The sequence below is a fragment of the Trichoderma harzianum genome (genome assembly GCF_003025095.1).
Source record: "Trichoderma harzianum CBS 226.95 unplaced genomic scaffold M431scaffold_2, whole genome shotgun sequence".
Lineage (NCBI taxonomy): Eukaryota > Fungi > Ascomycota > Sordariomycetes > Hypocreales > Hypocreaceae > Trichoderma > Trichoderma harzianum.
This window is the reverse complement of record NW_020209250.1, coordinates 2,242,260-2,266,165: the sequence shown is the minus strand read 5'-3', so window position 1 is coordinate 2,266,165 and position 23,906 is coordinate 2,242,260. Positions and strand designations below refer to the sequence as shown.

Sequence of the window (23,906 nt, the reverse complement as noted above, 5' to 3'; positions counted from 1 at the left end):
GTCTATAAATAACAGTTTGCGCAGTCCCAGTCAGCTGTTTCTAGTGAGTTTCTATCCTAGCCAACTAAAGCCTCGCGCCAATGTAACATCGCCTATCCTGCAGCATCTCGCAATTCCTATCCTCAATAGAACGCCGGCAATGCATCCGAAACGCCGCCTCCCCACATCTCCCTTTTTTATCCTATTCCCGGCAACTATCATGCCCCGACCCGACTCTGCGGGGCGCTATTTGGTTGGTTTGGTTCCCTTTTCCGCGGAGTTCTTCCTTGACCTTTTCCGTTGGCCTGGTGGTTTCGTTCAATACTACGAGTGTGCACGCGGATAGTAATTTCTCTTTTTCTAACGGGTCTCACAAAAACTTTTGGCAAAAGAAGAAAAGAGAAAGGAAAGACTGAAAGAAAGAAAAAGAAAGCAAATGACACGAAATCTTATCAAGGCGTGTCTTCGCTGCCACGAGCGGAAGCTCAAGTGCGATGCGCAGCAGATCGGATTGCCGTGTAGTAGATGCGTCGCCACGAGAGGAGACGAAGCCTTGGAGTCTTGTGTGCGGGTACTTCGACGGCCTAGGACGAGGAGGTAAGAAGAGAGGATGAAGAGGATGAAGAAGATGGGAGAAAACAAAAGTCAAGACACTGGGGATTTATTATATATGCATTTCCCTTTCCCGTTTCCGGAGTTGTGGTTGGTTGAGAAGAGTTGCTAACCACTTATTTTCTTTTGACGTCGGCGATAGACGAGTTGCCAAAGCGAGACACACTGTGGACACGGAGACTTTGAATCGCCGAAATGGCGAGCAAGAAGGCAACTCCAGCTGTACTACTCCCCATGTAAGTACACACTATCTATTGAACATACAGCGTATATTCAGTCTTTGACGGTTAATTCACTCTCAGAAGATTGAATCCTGGACGCCGCCTCTATACTTGGGCCAGACGTCCTCCTCTTCCGAAGATGACGCCCGCACGCCAGAGACCTGCATGATTGCGCAGGAATGCGAGCAAATCGCAAAGGGATCCAGCCTGCCTTCTCTCGAGATCATGCTAGAGCCGTCTCAGACGGGGCCGGATCTGGTTCAGTATCATAGCGAGATGCACTACATGACCATCATCAGCGAGCTCGTTGATGCAAAAAAGTCGAGTAGAGTGACTCGCATAGTTGTGGAGGATAGGAAGCTGCCCATGGCTACTAGACAGACGCAGATGAAGACGACGCAGGTTCGGGTTGTTATTCAAGGACTTGATCCGCTTGATGAGGAGTACTTGAATAACAAGTCGGCGTTTAGCTTGCCTTCAAAACACAGCTGGTACGACCAAACTCACTTCACTCACTCACTCACTCATCATCCGCCATGTTTTGTTTTGTATATTCTAACATGATGATATTGAAAAAAAGCGAAGCCATGTTACAAGCCTACTTTTCCCTCGGCCACCCTCACGTGCCCATCCTCGACCCCGTCGAATTCGTCAGGTCGTACTTATCCGGCTCATTCTCCCTCTTCCTCATGCAAGCCATCCTCGCCAACGCCGCGCTGTACGCACCCATGCCGCTTCTCGAAGCTTGCGGTTTCGGTGAGAGATGCGAGGCCATTGAGACGTACTTCTCAAGAGCTAGTTTGCTGTACCAGTTTGGCTGTGAGAGGAACCAGCTGCGGTCACTGCAAGGATCGATTGTGTTGGGGATGACGGCCGTGACGGGATCGTTTGATCGGGATTTCAGATATTGGATTCATAATGCAGTGAGATTGGCCGTTAAGATGGGGTTACATAAGAGGTGAGTGTTTATTTCCACGTTGTTAATTTCATAGTCTTTATGAGATCTTGGCAGACTAACAAAGGGTATTACCATCCGTCATCAGCTTCGCACACAAAGAGTCAGAATCACCAACATGTAAACTATACTAACGAATCTGGTGGGCTCTCTACGTAAGTTGAAGCCCATTCACTCCATACACATACGATAAAAATCAATCAAAAACTCACTCTTCAGATCCGCGACATTACGCTCCTCCTCGGCGGCGCACAGAACATGCGCATGATCCACGCAGAAGACAACGAAGTCCTCACCATCCCAACCCCCGAATCCCTCGGCGATGACATCCCAGCATGCTACGCCCACCTCATCCCACCTCTAACACAGCAGCAACGCGAGTATTTCATCGAATACTGCCGTCTCGCACGAATAGGTATATAAAAACCCCCCAACTCTCCCCACCCCTGAATACACTCTCCCCCCCCCCCAAAGACTCCTATATCGATCATCCTTATTAACTCCTCAAAAGCAACAAAATGTCTCTCCATCTTGAAATCTCATCCCCGCGAAACCCTCGACCTCATCCAATCCGAGCTCCATCTCTGGCGCTCCTCCCTCCCCGAATCTCTCCAGCCCGTCCACCGCTGGTCTCACGTCCGCAGCGACTCCATCTGGCACATGGTCCTCATGACTTCGAGCTACCGCTACGAGAGCATGCTCTGCCGCATCCTGAGGAAGGAATCCGAAGGCCGCGACCTAGAACTCCAGAAGAAATCCGCCCAGGCCGTCAGAGCGGCGATATATGAGCTCGATGCCATCATTGGACAGGCCATGGCGTACGATATGCTTTCCATGCTTCCAATGTCATGGTATGTCCTTGTTTCCCCCTTTTTTTCATTAAAAAAGCCTTCCATTCATATTACCCTCCAAAACTAAACAAGAAAAAAAATCCAGCATAAGCATCGGCCCAACAGTCTTAGCACTACACCTCGAAATCGTCCTCAGCCCCTCTGAAAGCGAAACTGTAAAATCTCGCTCCCGAATCTACATCCACCAAGCCATCGTCTTTCTCCAACAGTGCCGCGATCTGCCCTTTATGAAGATTGCTCTCGATCTCGTCGACTGGGCGCTCACCAAGCAAAATCTCCTCTCCATCGACAAGCTCAACGCCCCCCCGCCGCCTGTTGCAAGCCATTTACATCAACAGGAGCCGTTTGTGGATCTGGATAAGGAGGCCAGTGGCACGGGAGGGGAGAACCAGGCCATGGCGAATGTATCTGTGTTTGATGTAATAGAGAGGCTGGATGAATTTCTGGAGCTTGGGGCAATGGATGATACCATGATTTCGGATTTATGGCAGAACATTTCTTAGCATTGATAATTCAACAAACCATGGGAACATGAATTCCAAAAGATAGATAGACAAAGCCACGAGATGCTTCAGTCAAATTAATGTGATTGCTCCACTATCCATTCTTACGCTCATCATGCCTATCAAAACGAGTCTCCAGTGCTATGCAAACCAACAGTATCCCTCTCCAGCGCCATGCGGCTCATGACTGCCTCATTTCTATTCGAGTGTGTGTCGTTAGTCATTCGAGTGATCCATCACTCAGTATCCCAGTTTGTACCGATCCAAGATAATACAACACTCCAACACGCATTTGTACCCTTGGCTCCAATGCACAAAAGAAGAGAAGAAACGAGAAGTGGAAAACAGAAAGGGGGAGCAAACCAGGCCAGAGCTTCCAACATCTAGCCATGATTGCATCAGCTCATATTACAATGCGGTATTAGTATTTTTCTTTTTTCTTCTTCTTTCCAGCCATAAAACGTCAAAACTCATTTCTGTTGATTTACACCTCCTCTGTTTCAACGGCCTCGTACCCGCCGCGGGTTCTCATTCCAGTAATGTTCATGAGAGTGGGCGTCTCGTACATTGCCGTGTAGTCGACTTTATCGCCACCGAGGCTCGCCTGGCCCGTTTCTCGCTGGCCAAAGATGGGAGCAGGGTCACACCAAAAGTCCTTACAGTTGGTAACACAGCCCCTGCTGAACGGATTCTTCTTCTTGCGCTTGTTCTTGGTCGTAGCTGCACCGCGGCCGGTAATGGTCTCGATGAAGGGATCGACACCAAGCAGCTGGCTCCACTGCTTGAAGAGACCAGCCCCGTGCTTATGACCGTGGCCGTGGCCGTGGCCGGCGTGAGCGCCTCCTGGTGCCGTAGGTACAGAAAGGGACGGGTGGTTGGGGTCGAGCGGAGCACCCGTGGATGTAAAGGCTGTAGATAGAGAGGTGTTGACACGGATGCCAGTCATGTTCTCGTACGTGGTCATGGCACGGGCGACCTGGATGAACTGAGTAAAGAGCAGCATGGACACCCACAGAAGCTGGAGGGATGCCCAGATGGCCAGGAAGAGCGAGTACGAGTCAGCATTGATATATTTGCAGACAGATGGGCCAAAGATAGCACAAGTCTCTGAAGCTGAGGGAGTAATTTGTTCAAAATCTGAAACGACTGGTCAGCACCTTTTTCCGACAATGAAGTAAGCTATAGAGTCATCATACAATAATACAACAGCCAGTCGAAGATGGGAATTCCAATGGTTAGGGAGATTAGGTAGAAGAAGAATTGGCGGTGGTTGTTTACGCCAACGCAGTTGAATATCCATGGACAGTGGCTGTACGGACATAGTTAGTTACCCCAAACTTCCAAACAGAACAAGGAGTTGTATCTTACTGGTCATGTTTGGCCACACATCGCTGACAGCGCCGGCAGTGCTTGCTTCGTAGCGGCGTGCGGATCATGCAAACAACGCAAAAGTTGGAATCGTCAAACTTCCACGACTTGAGAAGGTCATCAATGACAGCCCGTTGCTCGGCAATGCCATTCATTTTAGGCACAAAGCCGGGATCGTAACGCATCGAGGCAATGTAGAAGAAGGACGTCAAGCCGAAAGCAGCTCCAAAGGCAACATTCAAGAGAAAGTGAGAAGATCCGCCCCACCACCCGATTGTTGCTGGTAGAATGAACAAAATCCAGTTGAGGCCGACAAGAAACAGAGATCCGGCAAAGATGCCCGCCATCCAAGGCTGTTCCATCCCCACGACATTAGCGATATGTCCCCATGTGAAGCCAACATAAAAAAGAGTAGGGCACTTACAGTCTTGTGAAATGATCGCATATCCGAGGGGGCATACTCGAGCACCTGCTTAGCGACCCAGAGAAGGCCGTATGCCGCGCCTACCGACAGCGGCAGGCCCAGGTAGAAGGGAAAGTTGGACAGGATCAGCAGCACGGAGAAGACCATGAGGAAGGGCCAGAGAAAGAGGAACTTTGTGAGAAAGGCCTTCTTGTCCTTGAGGAAGTAGCTTGCGCCGGGCCACGGCGGGGTTGCGACATGGCCATCCTCGTCATAGCCGCACTCGCGCAGCGCACGGTGCCATGCCGGCGTTGTGTTGAGCTCCGTGGCCGTAATGGCCGGCGTCTTGCCCGTGTCCGTCTTGGCGAAGCGGTCGGCGCCGTACTCGATCATCTTGAGAACGCAGGCGGCGTTGCCCTTGACCAGCGCCCAGTGCAGCGGGGTGAAGCCCTGCTCGTCCGTGGCATGCACATTAGCACCCCATCGCAGAAAGGTGTCGACCAGCTGGGGATAGCCCTTGTAAGCCGCCCACATGAGGGCCGTGTGGCCGTAGCTGTCCAGCACATCGACCGGGATGCCCTGGTGCAGCAGCAGGACAATGAGCAGAACGTTGCCGTTAAAGGTCGAGATGTGGAGGGTGTTGTAGCCTTGCGAGTCGGTAATGAGGGGATCGGCTCCGCGCTGGAGCAGCAGGTTGACGGTGTAATAATGGCATCGCTGGGCCGCCCACTGCAGAGGCGTAGCAATGGACTCGCCGCCCTTTTTGTTAAGCTCGGCGCCGTGCTCGATGAGGAACGCGCACATAGCGTACTGGTTATTGATAGCAGCCCACTGGCAGCAGCGAATAGCGTCAGCTCTTGAGCTCTTCAGCCCTTGGTCGGCTCATGGCCGCAACTCAAACTCACATGCAAGGGTGTGATGCCCTCGTCGTCGCTGTAGGTGGCGTCGTACTCGCCCGACTCAAACAGCTTCTCCATGCCGGCCACGTCGCCGATGCGGGCCAGCTGCATGATGTCGTTCTCCGGCGCGGGCTCGTCCGCTGGCAGGCTGCCCATCTCCATCTCGCTGTTGAGCTTGGGCGCCGCGGCTGCCGACTTGGACGAGGGCTGCATTCGCAAAGGCACTGCGGCAGCGGTTGTGGTGGAAGAGGCTGCCGAAGTGTTCCTTGCGCGGGTTGGTGGATCGTCACTACTCATGTAACGGGCAATAACTGATGCTGAAATTGGAAAGACGAGAGACGAAAGGTCGAAGTCGAGGTCGAGGTCGATTCGAAAGCCGAGAAACGAGCGTCGTCCGCGCTTCCGCCTAGCTGAGCTGAAGGGCTGAAGGGCTGATCCCGAAGCTGGGGATTGGCGAATACGAGAGGCCGTCCGCATTAATGCGGAGTTGCGGGAGAGCAGAAGCGAGAAATAAAAGAACAAGAAAACGCAATCAAAAAAAAGAAACGAAAAAAAAAGGTCCAGGGGTCCTCGGATTTGGCGGCTCGTTAGGCGAGGGGACGAGCCGGATCTAGAGATCGACGAGGGTGAGACTTGGTGGAGAGAGAGGATCAGGAACTGGAGACAAAGCTGACGATGCAGTTGGGGGATTAGATATCGATAACAGCTCCAGGCGGTGCCATGGCCGAATTACGCAATGTGAGTGGAGGGAGGAGGATGGCGCAGCAAAGAAGGGCCTAAATATCGCTGAGATTTTAGTGGCCAGACGGAAAAAGAAAAGACGATAATGGATGATGGATGAGAGAAGAGAGAGCGTATGTAATGTCAGTGTGATGGATGTGATATGTCTGATATGCAGGGGAAAAGATATGTCAATAATACATCCATAGGTACGCACGGCTATGCTGGAAGGATCAATCGCTGATCAATCTAATCAAATACGAAATTAGAAGTCCCGTCATATACTGCTTGCTAATGGATAATAGGCCCAGCCCAGGCCTGGAGGGAGCCCATGCAGCGCTTGTAGATTGCCGGCCCAGCCACTACGGAGTAATCGATACGGGGCATTTACAGAAGCCGGGAGATGGAGAGCTTAGCAGCTGGAGAGATTCAACTCCATCCAATGTCACGATGGACTACAGAGTACAGCACATGTATTTGCTGCAGTATTCTATTATGTTCTGTATGAATGACCATAACGGCTCTAATTCATTCATTCAAGTTCATTCTATGGTACCCGAAACAATGCCAGCATCAGTCATCAAGACATGCAGCAATTCTAAATCATTGAACCAATCTCAACTATTCTAGCCTGTTTCCATCCACCAAGCCAGGGGCAGATAAGACTTCAACAGCTGTTAGCGTCCCTCAGTAAAGGACCAGTAAAGCCACACTTCAGCCCGCTACCCAGCTACCCAAATCCATCCATCTCAAAATGTGGCGCACCCAGCAGTTCTCTCTCTCTCCCCCGCCACACTTCCCGCCTCCAGCTAACCAAACCCTGGCTCAGCTGCTGCACCCCAAACTTGACAGAACAGCATCATCTCAAATCTCGTCCGACTTATCGGCTGCCCCAACATCCGCAGCATCTGCATCGTTCGAGGCGAGACCGGGGCAGAGCTTCTGCGCTGGAAAATCGCATCAGGCCACGTCGCTGCATCTCTAAAAGGGGGCCGCTGGACTCGCCAATTGCTGGCTATCTTATTTTATAACACATCTCCTCTTTAAAAAAGTTCAAGCATCATCAATATCTATACCTTAACCTCGACGACACAAACCCTCCAAAACTTCCTCGCCCAACATGGCGTCCCTCACTTTCACCGAGCTCGTCGAAATCATCATGACGCCCTCCCTCCCCGTCATCCTCATCGGCATCATCCTCATCCTCGGCGGCCCCATCCTCTTCCACCTCGTCCTCTCCTCCTCGTCAACCTACACCGTCCCGCCCAGCGTCCTCCTCCTCGGCCCCGACAACGCCGGCAAGACGGCCCTCCTCACCCTCTTCGAGCGCGGCGCAAAGCCCTCGGCCACGCACACCTCCCAGGTCTCCCAGTCCATCGAGCTCAACGCCTCCACCGACTCCGTCACCAAGGCCTCGTTCCGCAACCACGACGACGCCACGGGCACCCACACCAAGTTCCTCCTCGTCGACACCCCCGGCCACGGGAAGCTGCGCAACGTCGCCATGGGCAAGCTCGCGCGCACCGAAAAGACAAAGGCCGTCGTCTTTCTGGTCGACGCCGCCGCGCTCGGCGAGCAGGAGACCCTTGCGCCCACGGCTGCGTACCTCTACGATGTGCTGCTGTTCTTGCAAAAGAAGGCCACTTCCAAGGGCAAGGACAAGGCGTCCATCCCCGTCCTCATCGCGGCCAACAAGATGGACCTGTTCACCGCGCTGCCTGCCACCATGGTCAAGTCCCACTTGGAGACGGAGCTGACTCGGATTCGCGCTTCCCGAAGCAAGGGCCTGCTTGACTCGGGCGTCGGCATTGACGACGTCGGCTCCGAGGAGCAGGATGGCTGGCTGGGAGAGTACGGATCTGAAAAATTCACGTTCCAGCAAATGGGCGAGTTCGACATTGACGTCGAGGTGCTAGCCGGCAGCGTCTTGACTGAAGAGCCTGGTGCTGACAAGTGGTGGTGGTGGATTGCTCAGAGAATATAAAATGGGATGGGATGGGTATTATTAGATGGATTGTGTATGAGTACAATGCTGCATGTTGGGTACGGGTTCTTTAATGACGGGTAACGGCAGAGGATGGAAATGAGAAAAATACTTAATAATAATGACACATATGCACCGCAGGTACAATCACATTTGTTTGATACTACGTATAGACGAGATTGATGAAAAATCCATTCATATTCAAATTCATATATATGTGCTTTTCCCGAGATGTTGAGTCTATCAGGCCCCGCGCAATATTGTTGATCTATATATCCCAGTTCCCTGTCCTCTGCAGATAACACACCGTCGCTGATCCAAAAACTTGTAACAAAATGTAAATGACGCCCCGATGTAAGAAAAAATTGGTCGCCTGTTGGCAAAACTCCTCAGATACAAATCATATTATCTTTAAATCCAAAGGAAAAATAATGGAGATGCCGTTTACAGCTTCTGGTTGACCATCCAGGTAAGCAGATCAACCTTGGTGACGACAGCGATGGGCTTAGACAGAGAGTGAGAATCACCCTTGCCATCGGTGACAACGGCAGCGCTGTTCCACTCAAAGAACTTGCTGAGGGTGGAGAGAGGCGTCTCCATGGTGATTTCGACAAACTTGCGCTTGCTGCCCGCCTTGGTTCCGCTGGTCAGCTTGCGGGGGTCGGTGACAATTTCGTCCAGTCGTGCAAAGTCGAACATGACGTCCTTGACAGGGGTCTGAGCTGTCGCACGGCCGCGGGAGATGTAGCTGAGAAGGTTGCCGAGAGTGACAAGGCCAACCAGCTTGCTGGAGGAGGAGAGAACAGGCAGCTGATCGAAGCCCTTGTCTCGCATGGTCTCGATGGCCTCAGAGCACAAGGCCGAATCAGCAACAGAGGTGACGGGCTTCAGGCGGAGAGAAGCAATGGTAGCGCCCTTGTAAGGGTCAGCGGCAGCCTTGACGCCAGCCTCGGGCGCCGACTCGGTTCCAGTGGGAGCGAGCAGGTTGTTGGCGGCCAGCCAGTCGTCGTCGGCAAACTTGGACAGGTAGCTGCGGATGCTGTCGGGGAGAACAACAACCACCGTATCACCCTTCTTGAAGTCAAACTCCTTGACGGCCAGCAGCATCGCGGCCATGGCAGAGCCGGAGCTGCCGCCGACGAGAAGACCCTCCTCGGCAATCAGTCTCCTGGCAAGGTAGAAAGACTGCCTGTCATCGGTCTTGTACCACTTGTCCACGATGTCACGGTCCAGAACGTCGGGGATGAAGTCGTAGCCAATGCCCTCAACCTTGTATCCCTCGTTCATGTGCTCCTCGTTGAGTGCCTCGGGCAAAGCCAGGATACTGCCATGAGGATCAGCAGCGACAATCTTGATGTCCTTGTTGTGCTTCTTCAGTCCCTTTGCAATACCAGTGATGGTACCACCAGTTCCCGCACCGGCAACAACAGCAGTCACCTTGCCACCAGTCTGCTCCCAAATCTCCTCAGCGGTGCCAAACTCGTGTGCATCGGGGTTGGCCGGGTTGCTGTACTGGTCAAGAATGTGGGCGTTGGGCAGCTCCTTCTCGAGGCGGCGGGCAACACCAATATGAGACTCGGGGCTGTCCCAGGCGGCCTGGGTTGGCGTACGGATGATGGTGGCGCCGAGAGCTCGCAGGACGGAGACCTTTTCAGCGGACATCTTCTCCGGCAGGGTGATGATGGTCTTGTAGCCTTTGATGGCGCCAACGAGAGCCAGGCCGATACCACTAGAAGAGAGAGATGAACGTGTTAGCAAACAAGCCACTCAGCTTATTTCGGGGCTGCAAAGAGGATGGGCCATTCCATACGTATTTCCGCTGGTGGGCTCGATCAGAGTGTCGCCGGGCTTGATTCTGCCGCTCTTCTCGGCCTCCTCAATCATCCTCAGGGCGATCCGGTCCTTGACACTGCCGCCGGCGTTGAACAGCTCCGTCTTTGCGTAGACTTCGCACTCGATTCCCAGGCTCTGGGGGACCTTGTTGAGCCTGACGAGAGGCGTATTGCCGATGAGGTCGGCGGCCGAGAGGACGGTAGGGGCATTGCGCCTAACCTGGGGGATTTGGGAATCGGCCATGGCTGGGGAAGCAGATGCTGGTGAGAATGTGAGATATTAGGAGATGCTTCAGATTATAAGGCGGAGAATAAGAATCGAGTCGAGGATGAAGCAGCGGTTTGGATACAGGTGGAACAAAAAGGGGAGAAGCCAGGCGTCCAGCTTTTTATTTTGCAGCTCCAAGGATTCTTATCCCGTCTGCCGGCGATATGCGCTGCCACTTGGAGGGGTCCTTTTTTTCTAGTCAGTCCATAAAGCTTAATTGGGCGGTGGCGGGGTTTTGTTTTCGCAAAAACTGGTTAATCCGGGGCTTGTGTTCGCTGCAAAACCTCCGTCGGTGGTTAAGAGACTTGGACAACAGCTGCGTTTACATGTGATTTCTAAGTACCTAAATATCAAGGAGGACGATTACAAGTCCGATTTCATGGATTCACTATAAACTCCGTATCATCAAAGCTTTGGATCTGTGACTTTGCACCGCATGTTGAACGCATCCCATCTCAACTCAACTCAGCTTAGTCCTAATTCAAGTTATTATTAGGTCACAGGAAATGTCTATGGTGTGATTCCGAATACCGATCCGAGGCTGACATAATATGCCGACAGTTGCGATCCGTACCTTTTTTTTTCGCATTCCGTTCTAGGGTAGCATATCCCAGAGAGGCAACAAGACAAAACCAATACATTACTCGGATCATCTTGTCATGAAGAAGGCATCTCAGTGGTATAGTTGTAGAATTTCTACTCATTATGCATATATATATTCCGTGTCAGCTCTCAGAACTCTCCTGTTCTACTATGGCTCATGGGATAAGTGTAAATATGAATAGAAAATGCAGGGACACAGAGTCGTATCGGAGCTACTAATACATGACGGATGCAACATGAACCACTGGAGTGCAGCTTCATTCCGACCAGCGGTTGGTCAATCCGACATGCCAAGCTCCGTATCAAGGTACTTTTGATTCATCTTGCAATACATTCACGATGCTTCTCCAACTTTGCCCCTCAACTACATGTACTTGTAACCTGTTCACTCCGCATGTTCCGGCTAGTGTATGTACACATGTCTTGGCCAACCTCGTCAATTCCTCGCACAACACAATTGGGGTTACATGGGGAGCAACCCTTCGTCTGCATGCTCTTTCAGAAGTTCTCACAGCGTGCCATTGCCCAGCCGCGCCGTCCATCTTGGAAGTTGGTCCGCCGTGATTCTACACTCGATACACAGTGATTCTCTTGTCGGACAAGATCAAAAGTCCTTGCGGGCGCCAATCGGCTCAGTGTCTCGTTGCGCCAACCGGCTCCGCTGAGGCGTGAGTGTCATCGAGACCTGCCCGTTCCGCTGCCAAGACGATAAGGTGTCGAGATTGCCTCTTGCAGCTTCCGATTGAGGAATCGGGCTCAACAAGCTTAACTTGGGAAATGCCAGGGCTTTATTGCGAATAGAGTCTTGGCTGGCAGGGGGTGGCGATTAGCCGATAGTCAGAGCCGGAGCAACTGCCTCTATCGAAGCTGCCTCTCTATTTCTCCATATAGTCGGACGTGAATTGATTGATAGATAAAAGGTTGAATGGTGCCTCGAACAATTCGACTCTATGCTTCTTCGTTCCACTGGCATGTGAATAGGAGGAGTGGTGATATACTATATATACTATTAGTATTACCACTACCACTGCTACACCATTGCATATATACAATTCACATTACAGAGACTCTACTCGCATCATGAGGTTCTGGAACAACCTGGCCTGCACTGGCCTCCTTGCTACGGCTGCTGTTGCCACAGACCTGCTTACACCAGACGCGGTCGAGAGAGACATTGAAGAGAAAAAGTAGCCATTGGCCGTACCTATGATGCATTTCATCTACTGACCCGAATTCTCGCAGTCTCCAAAATGTTCTCTGGAATCTGAACCATATCGCAAACGACAACGGCGGCAACCGAGCCTTTGGCCTCCCCGGCTACAACGCTTCTATTGACTTCATTCTTGAACGTGTACAGACACGCTTCGGCAATGAATTTGACACCTACGTCCAGCCATTTACTCACTTGTTTGAGAGCACCAGAAGCATCTCTGTCAAGGGGCCTCAAGGTGAAGACGTATATGTCATTACTCTTCAATACAACACCGCCACCCCTCTTCCCGGCGGCATCACTGCCGAGCTGATCGACACACCGGTTGACGATGTGCGGGGAAGTGGGTGTTTCCCCGACCAGTGGGAAAATATTGATGCATCGGGAAAGATTGCTTTGGTGAGGCGAGGCATCTGTGCGATTGCAGACAAGCTCAAGCTGGCCAAGGCGCATGGTGCGCTGGCAGTCATCTTGTACAACAACCTCCCAGGCAAGCCCATTGGGTCGGCTACCTTGAGCGCTGACAACATCGGATTGCTGGTTCCTGTTGGTGTCATTACTCAGGAAGAGGGCACTGCATGGAAAGCTCGCCTTGCAGCAGGAGAGACTCTAACCGCCACTCTCGTCGTGGATTCCGTGAATGAAAACAGAGAGAGCTGGAACATCATTTCGGAGACCAAGGAGGGTGACCCAAATAACGTGATTTTGCTTGGTGCTCATCTGGATTCCGTCCAAGCCGGTGCTGGTACGTATAGACACCTATTGTTTTGCTGGCATAACGTTACACGACGTTAGACTAACACACGACGTGAAATGTAGGTGTGAACGACGATGGCAGCGGAACTGCTGGTCTTCTTGAGCTTGCCACTTCTTTCCGGAAATACAAGGGCTTCAAAAACAAAGTCCGATTTGCCTGGTGGGGTGCTGAAGAGTAAGTTTCTTCTGGCCTCTATACGTCCACGAAGTCCACTGGCTAATCAAGATGCATAACAGGAGCGGTCTCATTGGCTCTCTGTACTATGGCCAACATCTGTCTGAAGAGGAGGCAGATCGCATCCGCTTCTACTTCAACTATGACATGATTGGTTCCAAGCAGCCCATCTACGCTGTGTATGCCGATACTGATGCCCACAAGACTGGAGGCTCCATCCTCTTTGACTATCTCCAATCCAAGGGCAAGCCCGTCGAATATGGGTGAGTACTCTTATTCTTAGTTACAAGGAGATTGAAAACTAACCTCTTGAAAGCGGATTCGGTTCATCTTCTGACTATGTTGCCTTCCTGGAGCTCGGTATCCCCTCTTCTGGTCTCTTCACCGGCGCCGGTGCCCCAGAAGATGCGTGCTACCACCAAGCCTGCGATAACCTCGACAACATCAACTGGGAGGCCATCACAGTGAACACCAAAGCTGCCGGTCGTGCAGCGGCACAGCTTGCATTGAGCTTGGACGGCATCCCTCCTCGAGAAAAGTCTAGCCTCAACCCAAGCAGCAGACGGGCTATCCAGAGGCAGCTAAACCGGGCTGCACAGATTACAAAGGTGATTGACAAGTCTCACAAATGCGGAGGCTTGGGCGACAACACAATTTAAAGCAAGATTTTGGGTGTCAAATGGAACATATCATAAATTAGTCATTACTCATTAAAAGAATATCGCTATGATTATGATTCGCCGTGCTTTCTGATGCTAGATGTCGTGCATCAATCCCTGACACCATCACCATTTGATGATGGCCCTCAACACTCATTACTACCCACCCATCATAGTGATTTAGCCTGCTTAATTTGATTTGAGGCATAGATGAGAGAGAAGCTCATTGTGCCTTTTGGCGTAGGACAAGTCCATCGAGACTATGCAAGCCATGCGCCATGGCCGATCTCTCTGTCAGTCCTTCGATCTCAGTACTGTCACTTTCATTATTAATATTCCCCTCCATTGCCTCGAAATAGACAAATTTTCATGACGATCGCCAAACTTGGGGATTTCGAGGGTTCGATATTGGGATAGCGCGGTATGTAGGAAACTTGGGGCCTCCCGGAATCCTCTCAGTCACGACCGCGGCTGCAGGTTCCTGAACCTCAACCTTGACGCTGGCCCTCCTTGAGGACGATGACTTCTTCCGTGAGGGCACATAGTATATGTCCTCTTCCGTGTACTGGTATATACCGCGAGTGGTACGAGAGCTGCTTCTTCTCTTCCTCTTTGTCTTCTTCGTCGTCTCCTCCTCATATGTGATGGGCATTCTTCGCCGCCCGACATAGCAAAAGCCGACGATGAGGAGCAAGACGACGACGCCGACTACGGAGCCGAGGATGGCGCCGATTTGCCCACCCGAGAGGCCATGGTGGTGGACGGGCAGAGGCACGACAGCGATTGTCTCTGTGGCAACTGGCTCGATGGTGCCGAGGGTGATGGTTGTGACGATGGTGGTGGATGCGCGGACGACGGTTTGTGTAAGGATGCGAAAGTCGATTTGGCGGTTCTGGAGGGAGGGGGCTTCGGTGGGAGCTGGAGGAGCTGGGGGGAGAAGCATTTTCATTGAAACAATGAATATTTGGTGAGGAATGTCTTGATGTAGGGGTGGTGTGGTTTTGGGGGTATATGGAATGAAAGAGTGAAGAATGAGACAACACCACTTGACGTGTAAGTTGAACAAAGAGAGAGAGAAGACAAAGAACGACGGCGGAGAGAATGATGAGGACGGTCCACGCTTTTTATGAATGAAACATTTGTTCAATACGGCCCTTTGATCTCATTCCTTTAGTAGATTAGATTAATTACAGGTGACTTCTTTGAATGCTCCCACGCACACGCCCCCCTTCTTTTGACGGCATCTGCGAGCTCTCACGCGTGTTGCGTGTAAGTATTGTACTGTAGCTCGTAATAGCTGCCCGCACCATACCTTGTGCACTCGAACAAAGGGGAAAAAAACGAAGAAACAAGATATTACCATTTATTCAAAGAAGGATTCCACCCATCTACACTAAGAAGTGTAAGATGTAAGAAGTCATATGATGCGTCCATGAGGTCTAGCTAGCGCGCACCCACCATGTCCGGCTGGCGTGTACCTATTTTTCTCTCACTCTCTCGATCTCTCGCGATGCGACGCGTTGCACTTCCAAGTGGGAATTTTGGGGGGCCTTGCTCACGTCTTTTTTCTTTGATGATGGCAGATTTGCGTGCGTGTGGGTGGCACCAGGTGTTTGCGTATGCATGTGCTATGATGGCTGCTGGTAGGGGTTCGTTGAGGGTGTCTGGGCAAGGATTGCTGTTGGCTGGGAGGGGAAAGCTAGCAGGGGGTTTGGGTGGGCATGTGGTTGATGCCATCTGCCTGGTTTGACGGATGGGCTTGAAAGGGATCTGAGGTTGATCGTAGAGGTGGGAGATGGTATTTGTTGAGACATGATTCATGATTTTGCGGGAAGATGATTTTGAAGGGACGGGCGGTTCTTGGCTGTGTCTTTCTTGCGCAAGTATGGTTTGTATAGACAGATATCATGCGCGTTCAAGACAAGAAAAGGCTCGTAAAAGTGATGCACTCAGAGTCGAACACGGCTAGAATAGTTGATTTGCTGTCATGTCGTCTCCACCAAAGCGAAGCGAATACTCGTCTGTTCCAAGCTTCAGAAATGAACCGACAGTTACATGGTATGAGGATCCGCATTCACGATGGGTGTGCTTACTTGTAATCATCTTCAAACGTGTCGAATATAACATTTGATGTTACAACGAAGACATGCACGAAACCAGGTTCTCAGCTGGTCCCATGTGGATGTCAACACCAGAACAGCCAGTAACTGATTGCATCTCGAACCCTGTCTGCAACCTTGGCTCGCCTCGCTTCACTGCCGTCCAACTACGGATTTGGTCATGATGTAGATTCACAGGATGCAGCATCTACACCGCTCCTGTTGGCATCACGTCGCGTTGCCATGTTGGCAATGAGAGGCGCCGACAGGGAAGATGCGGATGGCTGCATGTGCATTTCGAGATGTGATGAGCGAAACGGCTACGCCCCTCAACATGTTGCGATTCACCGTATAATGCTGAATAATTTGGCTTCTTATGAGTATTTCTCATATTGCTCTATATTAAGTACTGGCAATACACAATAGACATGACCGTTCACCAATCTCTAGTCTCGTTGCTGCCTATACATCTATCGACACTAGAAACAACACATGCACACATCTAATCAACCTGATATTAATGCTACCCAAATGCCACAAAGCATTGTTTTGAGTATATGAAATAAACAATGAGAGTACGACAGCCGTCTCAAGTATGACACAAGAAGAACCGCACGCCAAACCAAAAGCAAATATGAACGGCAGACTATATCGGCAACATCCTCCTACTAGCAGATCTATCCGGGGCCGGACCAAATCTACTGGAGGGCCAAAGTGACCGAAGGTCCGAGAATCCTTGATATCCTTCTATCACAGAGGTCAGCTTCCTGTATCGATATGCCATGAAAAGAGAAGAGCACGATGATGTACTAACCAGTCGGAGCCAGCTCATGCTTTCATGCTGATGCATTGCACAATCCATTCCCCGTCAATTTAATGAGCGTCTGTAACCCCACCCGCTCCCTTTTCAGCGGCGTCCTCATCTCTTTGAATCACTTCTCTGGTCTTTCCCCACTTGAAATCATCCGAATTGAAGAGGGAGTAACCCATGATGATCATATTTGCAAAAGGCGAGACTAGGAGATGTAGGAAGAAACCAACAAAATACTGGCCACGTTCCGTCCAATTTCGGGGAAGCCAGAAGCCAACACAGAACGAGTATACCTATGAACGAAGAGAGACAATGTTAGTCGCATGCTGATCAGAAAAGAAAGTCGTGGTACTTACGTAGCGAGAAGCCAAAACAGAGAGGAGGCCGAGAAACATAGGGTTACGCAATAGCACACGGCCGTCCGTGATGAGCAGCTTAATGAGCTCAGCGACGGCGGCCACGATGAAAGGCGTAATGGCCCATGTCATTACGGCTACGAAGCTTTGTATCCTCTCTGGGAAGATAATACCCTTCCTGAACAGCATGACAAACTCATTTGAGATGCTACCAAGGGCCCAGCGCTTGCGCTGTGACAAGAACACCTTGAGGTTGGTCGGCACAATGGTAAATGCCTTGGCACGTAGGGCCTGGGCAGTCTGCTTCTTGGGGAAAAGGCTGAAGATGATGGCCGCATGGATACTATCCTCAGAATAGTTGCCCAAGATGTGCGACGTCATCGTGTCGTTGGGCTTGGGACAGTATCCAAAGCGCTCACGAAGAACCTCGTCGCCAAACGTCGACTCATCGACACGGATCAGCTGACAGCAGCCGGGCAAGCAGTTGACCTTGCCCGTGATGCGAGACTGGAACATGCGTCGCAGACCTTGGGTCTGCGAGTACTCAACCGACTGATAGAGAGCCCAGGGATTGAATGGCTTGCCATCAAAGTCGACGCAGACGTGGCCGCAAACACCAACCAGCTTGTCATTCGAACGGATCTCGCGGAGCATCTCAATGATGCAGAACTCATCAAAGACAGTGTCGGCGTCCATGCCAACGAGGTAGTCGACCGTGTCCATGCCATGCTGGACGAAAATAGTGCCAATGTAATCGTACAGAGTCTTGTTGAACATGGTCACCATGTTCGCAGAGCGCCTCTTGAAGTGATACAAGAACGAACGGACGAAGCACAAGCTGTCACGTTTGCCCTGGTTGTAGCTCTTGCCAACAAAGACATACGGCAGACCCTTGTAGTAGCCATATTGAACATTGACCGGCATGAAAAGACCATCTCGGGCACGGTATCCATTGTCGAAGCGGCGGAAATGACCTTCACCCAGAATGTCCTCGAGCAGGTATTCCTGCGTGGTCTTCTCCATGCCTGGGCCACGAGCATTACCGTCAACGATGATGAAGATGATCTTGGGGTGGCTATCAATCTCCTTTTGGTCCACGAGAGAGTCAAGGGACCGGGTCAACTCATCGCGGGTTTCATTGTAGCAGGGCAGCAGCAGGACCAGCCTCTCGGGATCAGGGGGGGTACGTTCTTTTCTAGCAAACCAACAAGGCAGACAGCGCCTCAACATGGTACTCGTGATGATGCAAATCATCATAATAGCTTGAAGTGTGGTGTTTGAGCTAAGAAGAACGAGAAAGAGGTAGTACAGTTGGTGGACTGTCACGGCGGCGTAGATCAGCCCGCCGTTGATGATAACCAAACCCAGAATGAGACACCATTTTTGAGTCCGGAGCAGATTTTTGGAGACTTTCTGGAGCTCTTCCTCCGAGTCCCACCGCAACTTTGCCTCTTCTTGGGTGATAGAGGATGAAAAGGAAAGGTCGGAGTCGAATGAGTTCAATGAAACGCGATTTTCCTCGAGTTCAGTTGGGGGAAAAGCATTGTCGACGATGGCGTTGCGGGAGACTGACTGTAGTTTTGTGTTAGCATGGGAACCATGTAGCCGAAGAAGACAAGCCATGTCTTGTTTGCCAAGTCTGCTTACAGATTCTCGGGAGCTTTCTTCAGTCGATGTGGCGACAGTGGCATGATTCGAGACGTTGAACATGGACACCGGCGGCTTCCTGGGCATCTCCCCCCGCGGAAGCCGTTCAGGGGAGATGTCCCCTGTGTCCACAGTCTCCGTAGAAGGAGACTCGGAGTTCATGATGAGTGACGGTATCGGGTCGGATGTGTCAGACATCTTGCCTTTTCTTCAAATATTCAGCAGCGAACCGCAAGGAGCTGAAATTTGTTCTTGGGAGGGGGTATATAGCGGTCGCGTGGGATGCGAAGAGTGCCGTGCGTTTTGTAAACGTCGAAGAGAAAGATCGGATCGATGATGGAAAATATGGGCCAGAGGGCTTTATAAAAGAAAGTAAAAGTCAGTAAAGGACAGTAAAAGACAGTAAAAGCTAGTAAAATGAAGATTGAGGCAAACCCAGTCAGGGCTTTACGCACAGTTTTGACAAAAAGCTAGAGCTGGAGTCTTCCACCGAGCTCTGAAAGCACCAGGAGCCTATTGGGTTGGTAAAGAGGGGATACTCCGTAACGAAGAAAAGCTTAATTGAGAAATAAACATTGAGAGATGTCTAACGAGCGAGTGTCAAAGCAGGGCTGTACCAAGCTTTGGAGAGATAGAGGTCAAGGCATCACTAAGCCGGCTTTCTGTAGGCTGTCTCTATGGAGAATATTGAACCATATCCTAATGTGTGAGCAACTTGAAATATTAATCATTCATATCTGAAGCCGCAAATCCTGCCAAGCTTTCAATATTCGAACAATGACTTGTGTTCTGCTTCGATACTAGTAAAGAAAGGTCAAAGCTGTCTTCCCCGGCTCAATGCCATCACAAAACTCAAGCCTCGCACAACACCCATCTCGTATACAGGTGTCAAGCCCGCCTGAAATCTGAGCAGCACGGTGATACGCCACGCAACAGGAGCTGAGAAATCCTGGCAGAGCATTCGAGAGTGCTGAATGGTCCGATCGAAGACGCATCTCCTGCAGCAGTCGTGAATACGAAGGCATCGTGGACTGCAGGAAAAAAACATTATATGGCTTGGGGCTAGTGGATTTGGCTTTTGGTGCCAAGGCCAGACAGATTAAGTTTAATGGTCTTGGAAAAAGCACATGGTAGTACATGAGCCGTGCCTCGGTGTGTATCTGATGCTTTTGCCGTCTGGCGATGCCGATGGAGCTTCCCTTACGTGTCATACTTCCATGTAGATCTGTCTCTACTTGGGGTTATAAGCTAGCAGACACGAGCTCAATGATACCGTTACACTCTTCTCGTATGTGCCTGAAGTAAAAACCTTTTCGAAAACGCCACGCTGTTTACGCTTCTCTGGTCGGCCTGTAAGGGGGAGGGAAAAGACATACCCAGCCACGCCTCAGCAGAAAGAGCTGCAGTAGTCGTCTCAGCTTGAGGGACGTGTCAGTCATTGTAACACGTGGGATTTAGCAAAAAAATTCGATTGCTTCGTGTCCTATCGCGCACTTGCAGATTTATATATATTGCTTGGCACGGGACCGAGTCTTCTCACGACGTTCCATGCTCCCCTTGAAGATATGTACGGGCCCGCGTGTAAGTCCACAAGGCAAGGCACAGAAAAAAGTGTGCCACTCAAGCAGCCAAAGCTTACCAAAAGCGTAACTCACCATCTCAGAGGCGTCAAGGGAAAAAGAGGAGCAAACTCGGCGTGGCACCTCCAAGTCGAGTTAAGCTCCAAGATCGGGCCTTTGCGACGGAGATATTCTTCCCTCGCCCTCCCGTCCTCCCTCCCCACCATCTCACGGCATATCTAGGTTAGCCTGTGTATCTCAACCTCAAGCCACCAGAAATATGCTTACTTGTTACTAGCACTTGCGGGCCATACCGTCCCCAAGGTTCGCCTTGGCGGCAACGAACCGGAATGGCTTCCCCTGCACGGGCGAGTCCGTTCGTCCAGTAACACAAGGCCCCGGCGTTACCCAGAGTGCTGGCTCTCACCTGGCTAGGCTGGGATCCCGACATGAATCGCTTGGCCTTGTTTTCGTCCGTGTTAATAGACATCCGATAGAGATACTGGAGAGCTGAGAGGGATAGGATAGTCCCGACGGACCTGCAGTAGTCTTTGAGCTAATCTCCCCTTAGCGCAGCCAACGGCAAGTTTTACATCTTGGTCCGGCGGCGCGAATACGAAGCTGCTTAGACTTTTTTTTTTTTTCAACTTCAGATGATCGACATCTTGCCGAGATAGATACGCAGATATCCTTCCGACGGAGCCTACTGCTGCCGGTAGCTTCTAAGCGCATCATACTCCGCTCTTGTTACGGCCAACAGAATCACGACATTTCGTATAAAAGACTAAATTATTGGAGGCGGCAGAAAAGTTGCCGTAGGGGAACACGAATCCTGCAAGTATCTTTTTATCCGATGTTATCATGTCCGAAATAGCCAGCCACTGAGAGGTGAGAGAATCTACAGCAGACTCGGTGCCAAGGTATGGAGAATGCTGTGCAACAGTAGGCGTGTCTCGCTGCTTGGCTAGTTCAGCGATGCCGAGACGGCGCCGAGAAATCAGGCTCCTAGGCAGGCGTTCGGAGATCCGTATAGCTGTCGTGTTTATACCTAAGAATAGTATTCGAGTCCGTTTACTGCCGTGTTCGTCGTGTCCAAGTATTCACCCTTGGCTGATCCCTACCACCACTGTATTGGCTCCAAAATAATACGAGAGCCCATGGCATCATATTCCGTCGCTCAGATTAGTAGGTATCTGGTAGAAACGGCAAATACTAGTAAATGAAACTTGGCAAGGTTGAAATCCCCCTGAATATCAATTGTGCCAAGCTGAATGAGTCCTCGAAATATTCCACAAGACAGCGAACTAGACCTGTGGCTGAAATCAGGGTACAATTTGTGGCTCATGTCACGGCTACGCTGTCTTTTCCAAGTCATTTTCAATAAAGCTGCTGTCTATTCAATACCTATGCAGTAATCAAAAGACTAATCATCTAGACATAATTCACACCCCAGTAAAATTGCCTGGGCTGAGGCAAAGACCATAACCCTTTTGGCATCCAAGTTCAACGAGACAATGCTTGTCGCTATTGCCGCTGTATCATTATTTACGTCAGTGGAAACGATCATAACAGTCGACGCCGAAAGAAACTCACCAAAAGCCCCACTGGGAACAGCACTTCTTTTTCCCAAAGTGAAGACACGTAGCTGTATGGGCTTCTCCGCAAAGGCCGTTTGTTGTGGCGAGAATGGGTGCCTGTCCTTTGCCGTCGCCAGGCGGAGGAGGGTGGCAGTCTCCGAAATTGCGATCACAGCTTGTGATACAATAATCGTCGCTTCTTCCACTATGATGTAAGTCATGTTAGCAGCTAATTGTTTCTCATAGAAGCGCGGGTAAATAAGAGGGAGCGGGGGCTGAGTGATGAGCCAGCCAGAGTAGTACGAGCGCACCACGCATTGTGTCATCTCACTCCATCTCAAGAGGAGGGGTTGGTATATGGCTTTCTTACCAGTAACCAAAATATGAGCAGCAGTCACCAAAAAGAGAGCCCTTGCAAGTGGTATTTTTCCCTTGGACGCCACATCTCTGGTCCGTTGAGACATTGAGCTTTGGCGTCTCGATGGGGTCGGTGTTGTTCTCTGGCGGCGTCCATGGGTTTGTATTATTCTCCGGCGGCACCCATGGATTTGTGTTGTTCCCAGGTGGCACCCATGGATTTGTGTCGTTGTTTACAGGCGGCAACTCGTGATTTGTGTCGTTTACCGGTGGTATCTCCTGATAGGTGTCCAACCCGCGCCTAGAGGGAGCCAAACGATACCAGTTCTCAGGAGGATCGCCAAGACACTCGCCAACTGTCACCAGTTTGTACCCTCGCTCCTTGGAGGTTTCAATCATGTACTTGGCAAGCGTCACCACGGTCTGATAATGCACATCGTGTGCAAGAACGATGTAACTGTGATCTGTCTCATCGGATGATTGCACGGAGAAGAACTTGTCCTTGGACTTTTGGATCAACACAGGGTCGTCATTTTCATAATCCTTGGTATCCAGATTGGTGCTAATGACGTGGTAGCCGAGTTCTTCCATCGTATCGATGCATCCAGAGCTCGAGCCGCACTCCAGGAAAGGCGGACGCATGTATGTCGGGACGAAGCCAAAGATGTTGCGAAAAGCCATCTCGTTGTAGATCATTTCTGTTCTTTGGACATGTTCGCTGACACCGTTAAGATTGCGATGGGTCCAAGTGTGGCTGGCCAGCTGATGCCCGGCGTTTCGCATGCGCCGCAGAACTCTTGGATACCCGGTAGACTCATCATCAATGCGGCCTTTGCCTCTGTTGTGTCCGGCTATGAAGAATGTAGCCTTGACTTTGTATTCGTCTAGAAGGTCAAGCAGCTGGTTCGTGTACTCGTAGGGTCCGTCATCGAATGTCAAGGCAACAAGACCCGGAGTGTCACACTCAGTGATAGTCTCCGCTGCAATATGATTAGCATAGCTCCTGGCCTCATCATTTGAGATGCGAGGTGTAATAAGAGATTGCTTGTTGAAGCTCACCGTATGGGACGTCGCCAAAGAAAGGCCGATCGATATTTTCAGTGCTTCTTCCACCAGGGCCGACTCTGCAAAGGCATCGTTAGCTTGGACGTCTCTGACACGGATCATATTCCTCCATGTTTGATCACTTACTGTGTGTCGCAGGAGTCGCTGTAGTCGAGCTGGCATTGCGATCCTGAGCAGTATTGCGTGGTAGTACCACAATGACCAAACTCAGAGCAGCATCCCCCAACACAACTTCCGAGACCAGGACCGCAGAGAGTATTCTGAGCAGCAATACTAGCCTGAGGAACGGCAGCCGTTTGAGTAATCAGGAGGGCGATCACCCCGATGGCAACTTTGAGGTGCTTCATGATCCTTCTTGTCATAATATTGTTGCTTGGTGTGGCCTCAGGATGCAAGAGAAAAGAGACGACGACGACGCGGATGATGGATTAAGTAAT

The 23,906-nt window shown here is 50.9% G+C and overlaps 11 protein-coding genes across 11 annotated transcripts; 4 read left to right on the top strand and 7 right to left on the bottom strand.

Moving 5' to 3' along the window:
* Positions 1-1,088: 1,088 nt before the first annotated feature.
* M431DRAFT_490874 (hypothetical protein) lies at positions 1,089-3,121 on the top strand (the record flags this gene model as incomplete). Its single annotated transcript, XM_024916846.1, has 7 exons — positions 1,089-1,303; positions 1,393-1,770; position 1,835; positions 1,987-2,182; positions 2,279-2,618; positions 2,704-2,932; positions 2,957-3,121. 7 exons carry the CDS (start codon positions 1,089-1,091, stop codon positions 3,119-3,121), a joined length of 1,524 nt encoding a protein of 507 aa, XP_024778945.1.
* Positions 3,122-3,205: 84 nt separating this feature from the next.
* M431DRAFT_298339 (hypothetical protein) lies at positions 3,206-3,557 on the top strand. Its single transcript, XM_024914142.1, has one exon. It carries the CDS (start codon positions 3,296-3,298, stop codon positions 3,506-3,508), a length of 213 nt encoding a protein of 70 aa, XP_024778944.1. The 5' UTR covers positions 3,206-3,295; the 3' UTR covers positions 3,509-3,557.
* A 48-nt stretch (positions 3,558-3,605) lies between these two features.
* M431DRAFT_76177 (hypothetical protein) lies at positions 3,606-5,953 on the bottom strand (the record flags this gene model as incomplete). Its single annotated transcript, XM_024922435.1, has 5 exons — positions 3,606-4,258; positions 4,318-4,430; positions 4,490-4,842; positions 4,914-5,723; positions 5,798-5,953. The coding sequence occupies 5 exons, from the start codon at positions 5,951-5,953 to the stop codon at positions 3,606-3,608; spliced, it is 2,085 nt and encodes a 694-aa protein (XP_024778943.1).
* A 1,678-nt stretch (positions 5,954-7,631) lies between these two features.
* On the top strand, positions 7,632-8,495 carry M431DRAFT_75044 (hypothetical protein; the record flags this gene model as incomplete). Its single annotated transcript, XM_024922300.1, has 1 exon — positions 7,632-8,495. One exon carries the CDS (start codon positions 7,632-7,634, stop codon positions 8,493-8,495), a length of 864 nt encoding a protein of 287 aa, XP_024778942.1.
* A 444-nt stretch (positions 8,496-8,939) lies between these two features.
* M431DRAFT_76942 (hypothetical protein) lies at positions 8,940-10,571 on the bottom strand (the record flags this gene model as incomplete). The annotated part of the gene is made up of 2 exons (XM_024922516.1): positions 8,940-10,224; positions 10,306-10,571. The coding sequence occupies 2 exons, from the start codon at positions 10,569-10,571 to the stop codon at positions 8,940-8,942; spliced, it is 1,551 nt and encodes a 516-aa protein (XP_024778941.1).
* A 1,707-nt stretch (positions 10,572-12,278) lies between these two features.
* Positions 12,279-13,998, top strand: M431DRAFT_1889 (hypothetical protein; the record flags this gene model as incomplete). Its single annotated transcript, XM_024913190.1, has 5 exons — positions 12,279-12,385; positions 12,441-13,153; positions 13,228-13,339; positions 13,402-13,602; positions 13,656-13,998. The coding sequence occupies 5 exons, from the start codon at positions 12,279-12,281 to the stop codon at positions 13,996-13,998; spliced, it is 1,476 nt and encodes a 491-aa protein (XP_024778940.1).
* Positions 13,999-14,371: 373 nt separating this feature from the next.
* M431DRAFT_41615 (hypothetical protein) lies at positions 14,372-14,929 on the bottom strand (the record flags this gene model as incomplete). The annotated part of the gene is made up of 1 exon (XM_024914979.1): positions 14,372-14,929. A coding segment is annotated over one exon (558 nt), but the record flags the coding sequence as incomplete, so codon positions are not given.
* Positions 14,930-15,545: 616 nt separating this feature from the next.
* M431DRAFT_504190 (hypothetical protein) lies at positions 15,546-15,835 on the bottom strand. Its single transcript, XM_024918431.1, has one exon. The coding sequence runs from the start codon at positions 15,810-15,812 to the stop codon at positions 15,627-15,629; it is 186 nt and encodes a 61-aa protein (XP_024778938.1). The 5' UTR covers positions 15,813-15,835; the 3' UTR covers positions 15,546-15,626.
* Positions 15,836-16,482: 647 nt separating this feature from the next.
* Positions 16,483-17,080, bottom strand: M431DRAFT_298253 (hypothetical protein). The gene is made up of 2 exons (XM_024914141.1): positions 16,912-17,080; positions 16,483-16,844 (listed from the first exon to the last, which is right to left on the bottom strand). The coding sequence occupies exons 1-2, from the start codon at positions 16,957-16,959 to the stop codon at positions 16,560-16,562; spliced, it is 333 nt and encodes a 110-aa protein (XP_024778937.1). The 5' UTR covers positions 16,960-17,080; the 3' UTR covers positions 16,483-16,559.
* On the bottom strand, positions 16,568-19,575 carry M431DRAFT_107242 (glycosyltransferase family 2 protein). Its single transcript, XM_024911644.1, has 3 exons — positions 17,265-19,575; positions 16,912-17,201; positions 16,568-16,844 (listed from the first exon to the last, which is right to left on the bottom strand). The coding sequence occupies exons 1-2, from the start codon at positions 19,107-19,109 to the stop codon at positions 16,971-16,973; spliced, it is 2,076 nt and encodes a 691-aa protein (XP_024778936.1). The 5' UTR covers positions 19,110-19,575; the 3' UTR covers positions 16,568-16,844; positions 16,912-16,970.
* A 2,303-nt stretch (positions 19,576-21,878) lies between these two features.
* Positions 21,879-23,816, bottom strand: M431DRAFT_107237 (carbohydrate esterase family 4 protein; the record flags this gene model as incomplete). The annotated part of the gene is made up of 6 exons (XM_024911642.1): positions 21,879-22,003; positions 22,064-22,252; positions 22,418-22,524; positions 22,642-23,384; positions 23,464-23,528; positions 23,596-23,816. The coding sequence occupies 6 exons, from the start codon at positions 23,814-23,816 to the stop codon at positions 21,913-21,915; spliced, it is 1,416 nt and encodes a 471-aa protein (XP_024778935.1). The 3' UTR covers positions 21,879-21,912.
* Positions 23,817-23,906: the final 90 nt, after the last annotated feature.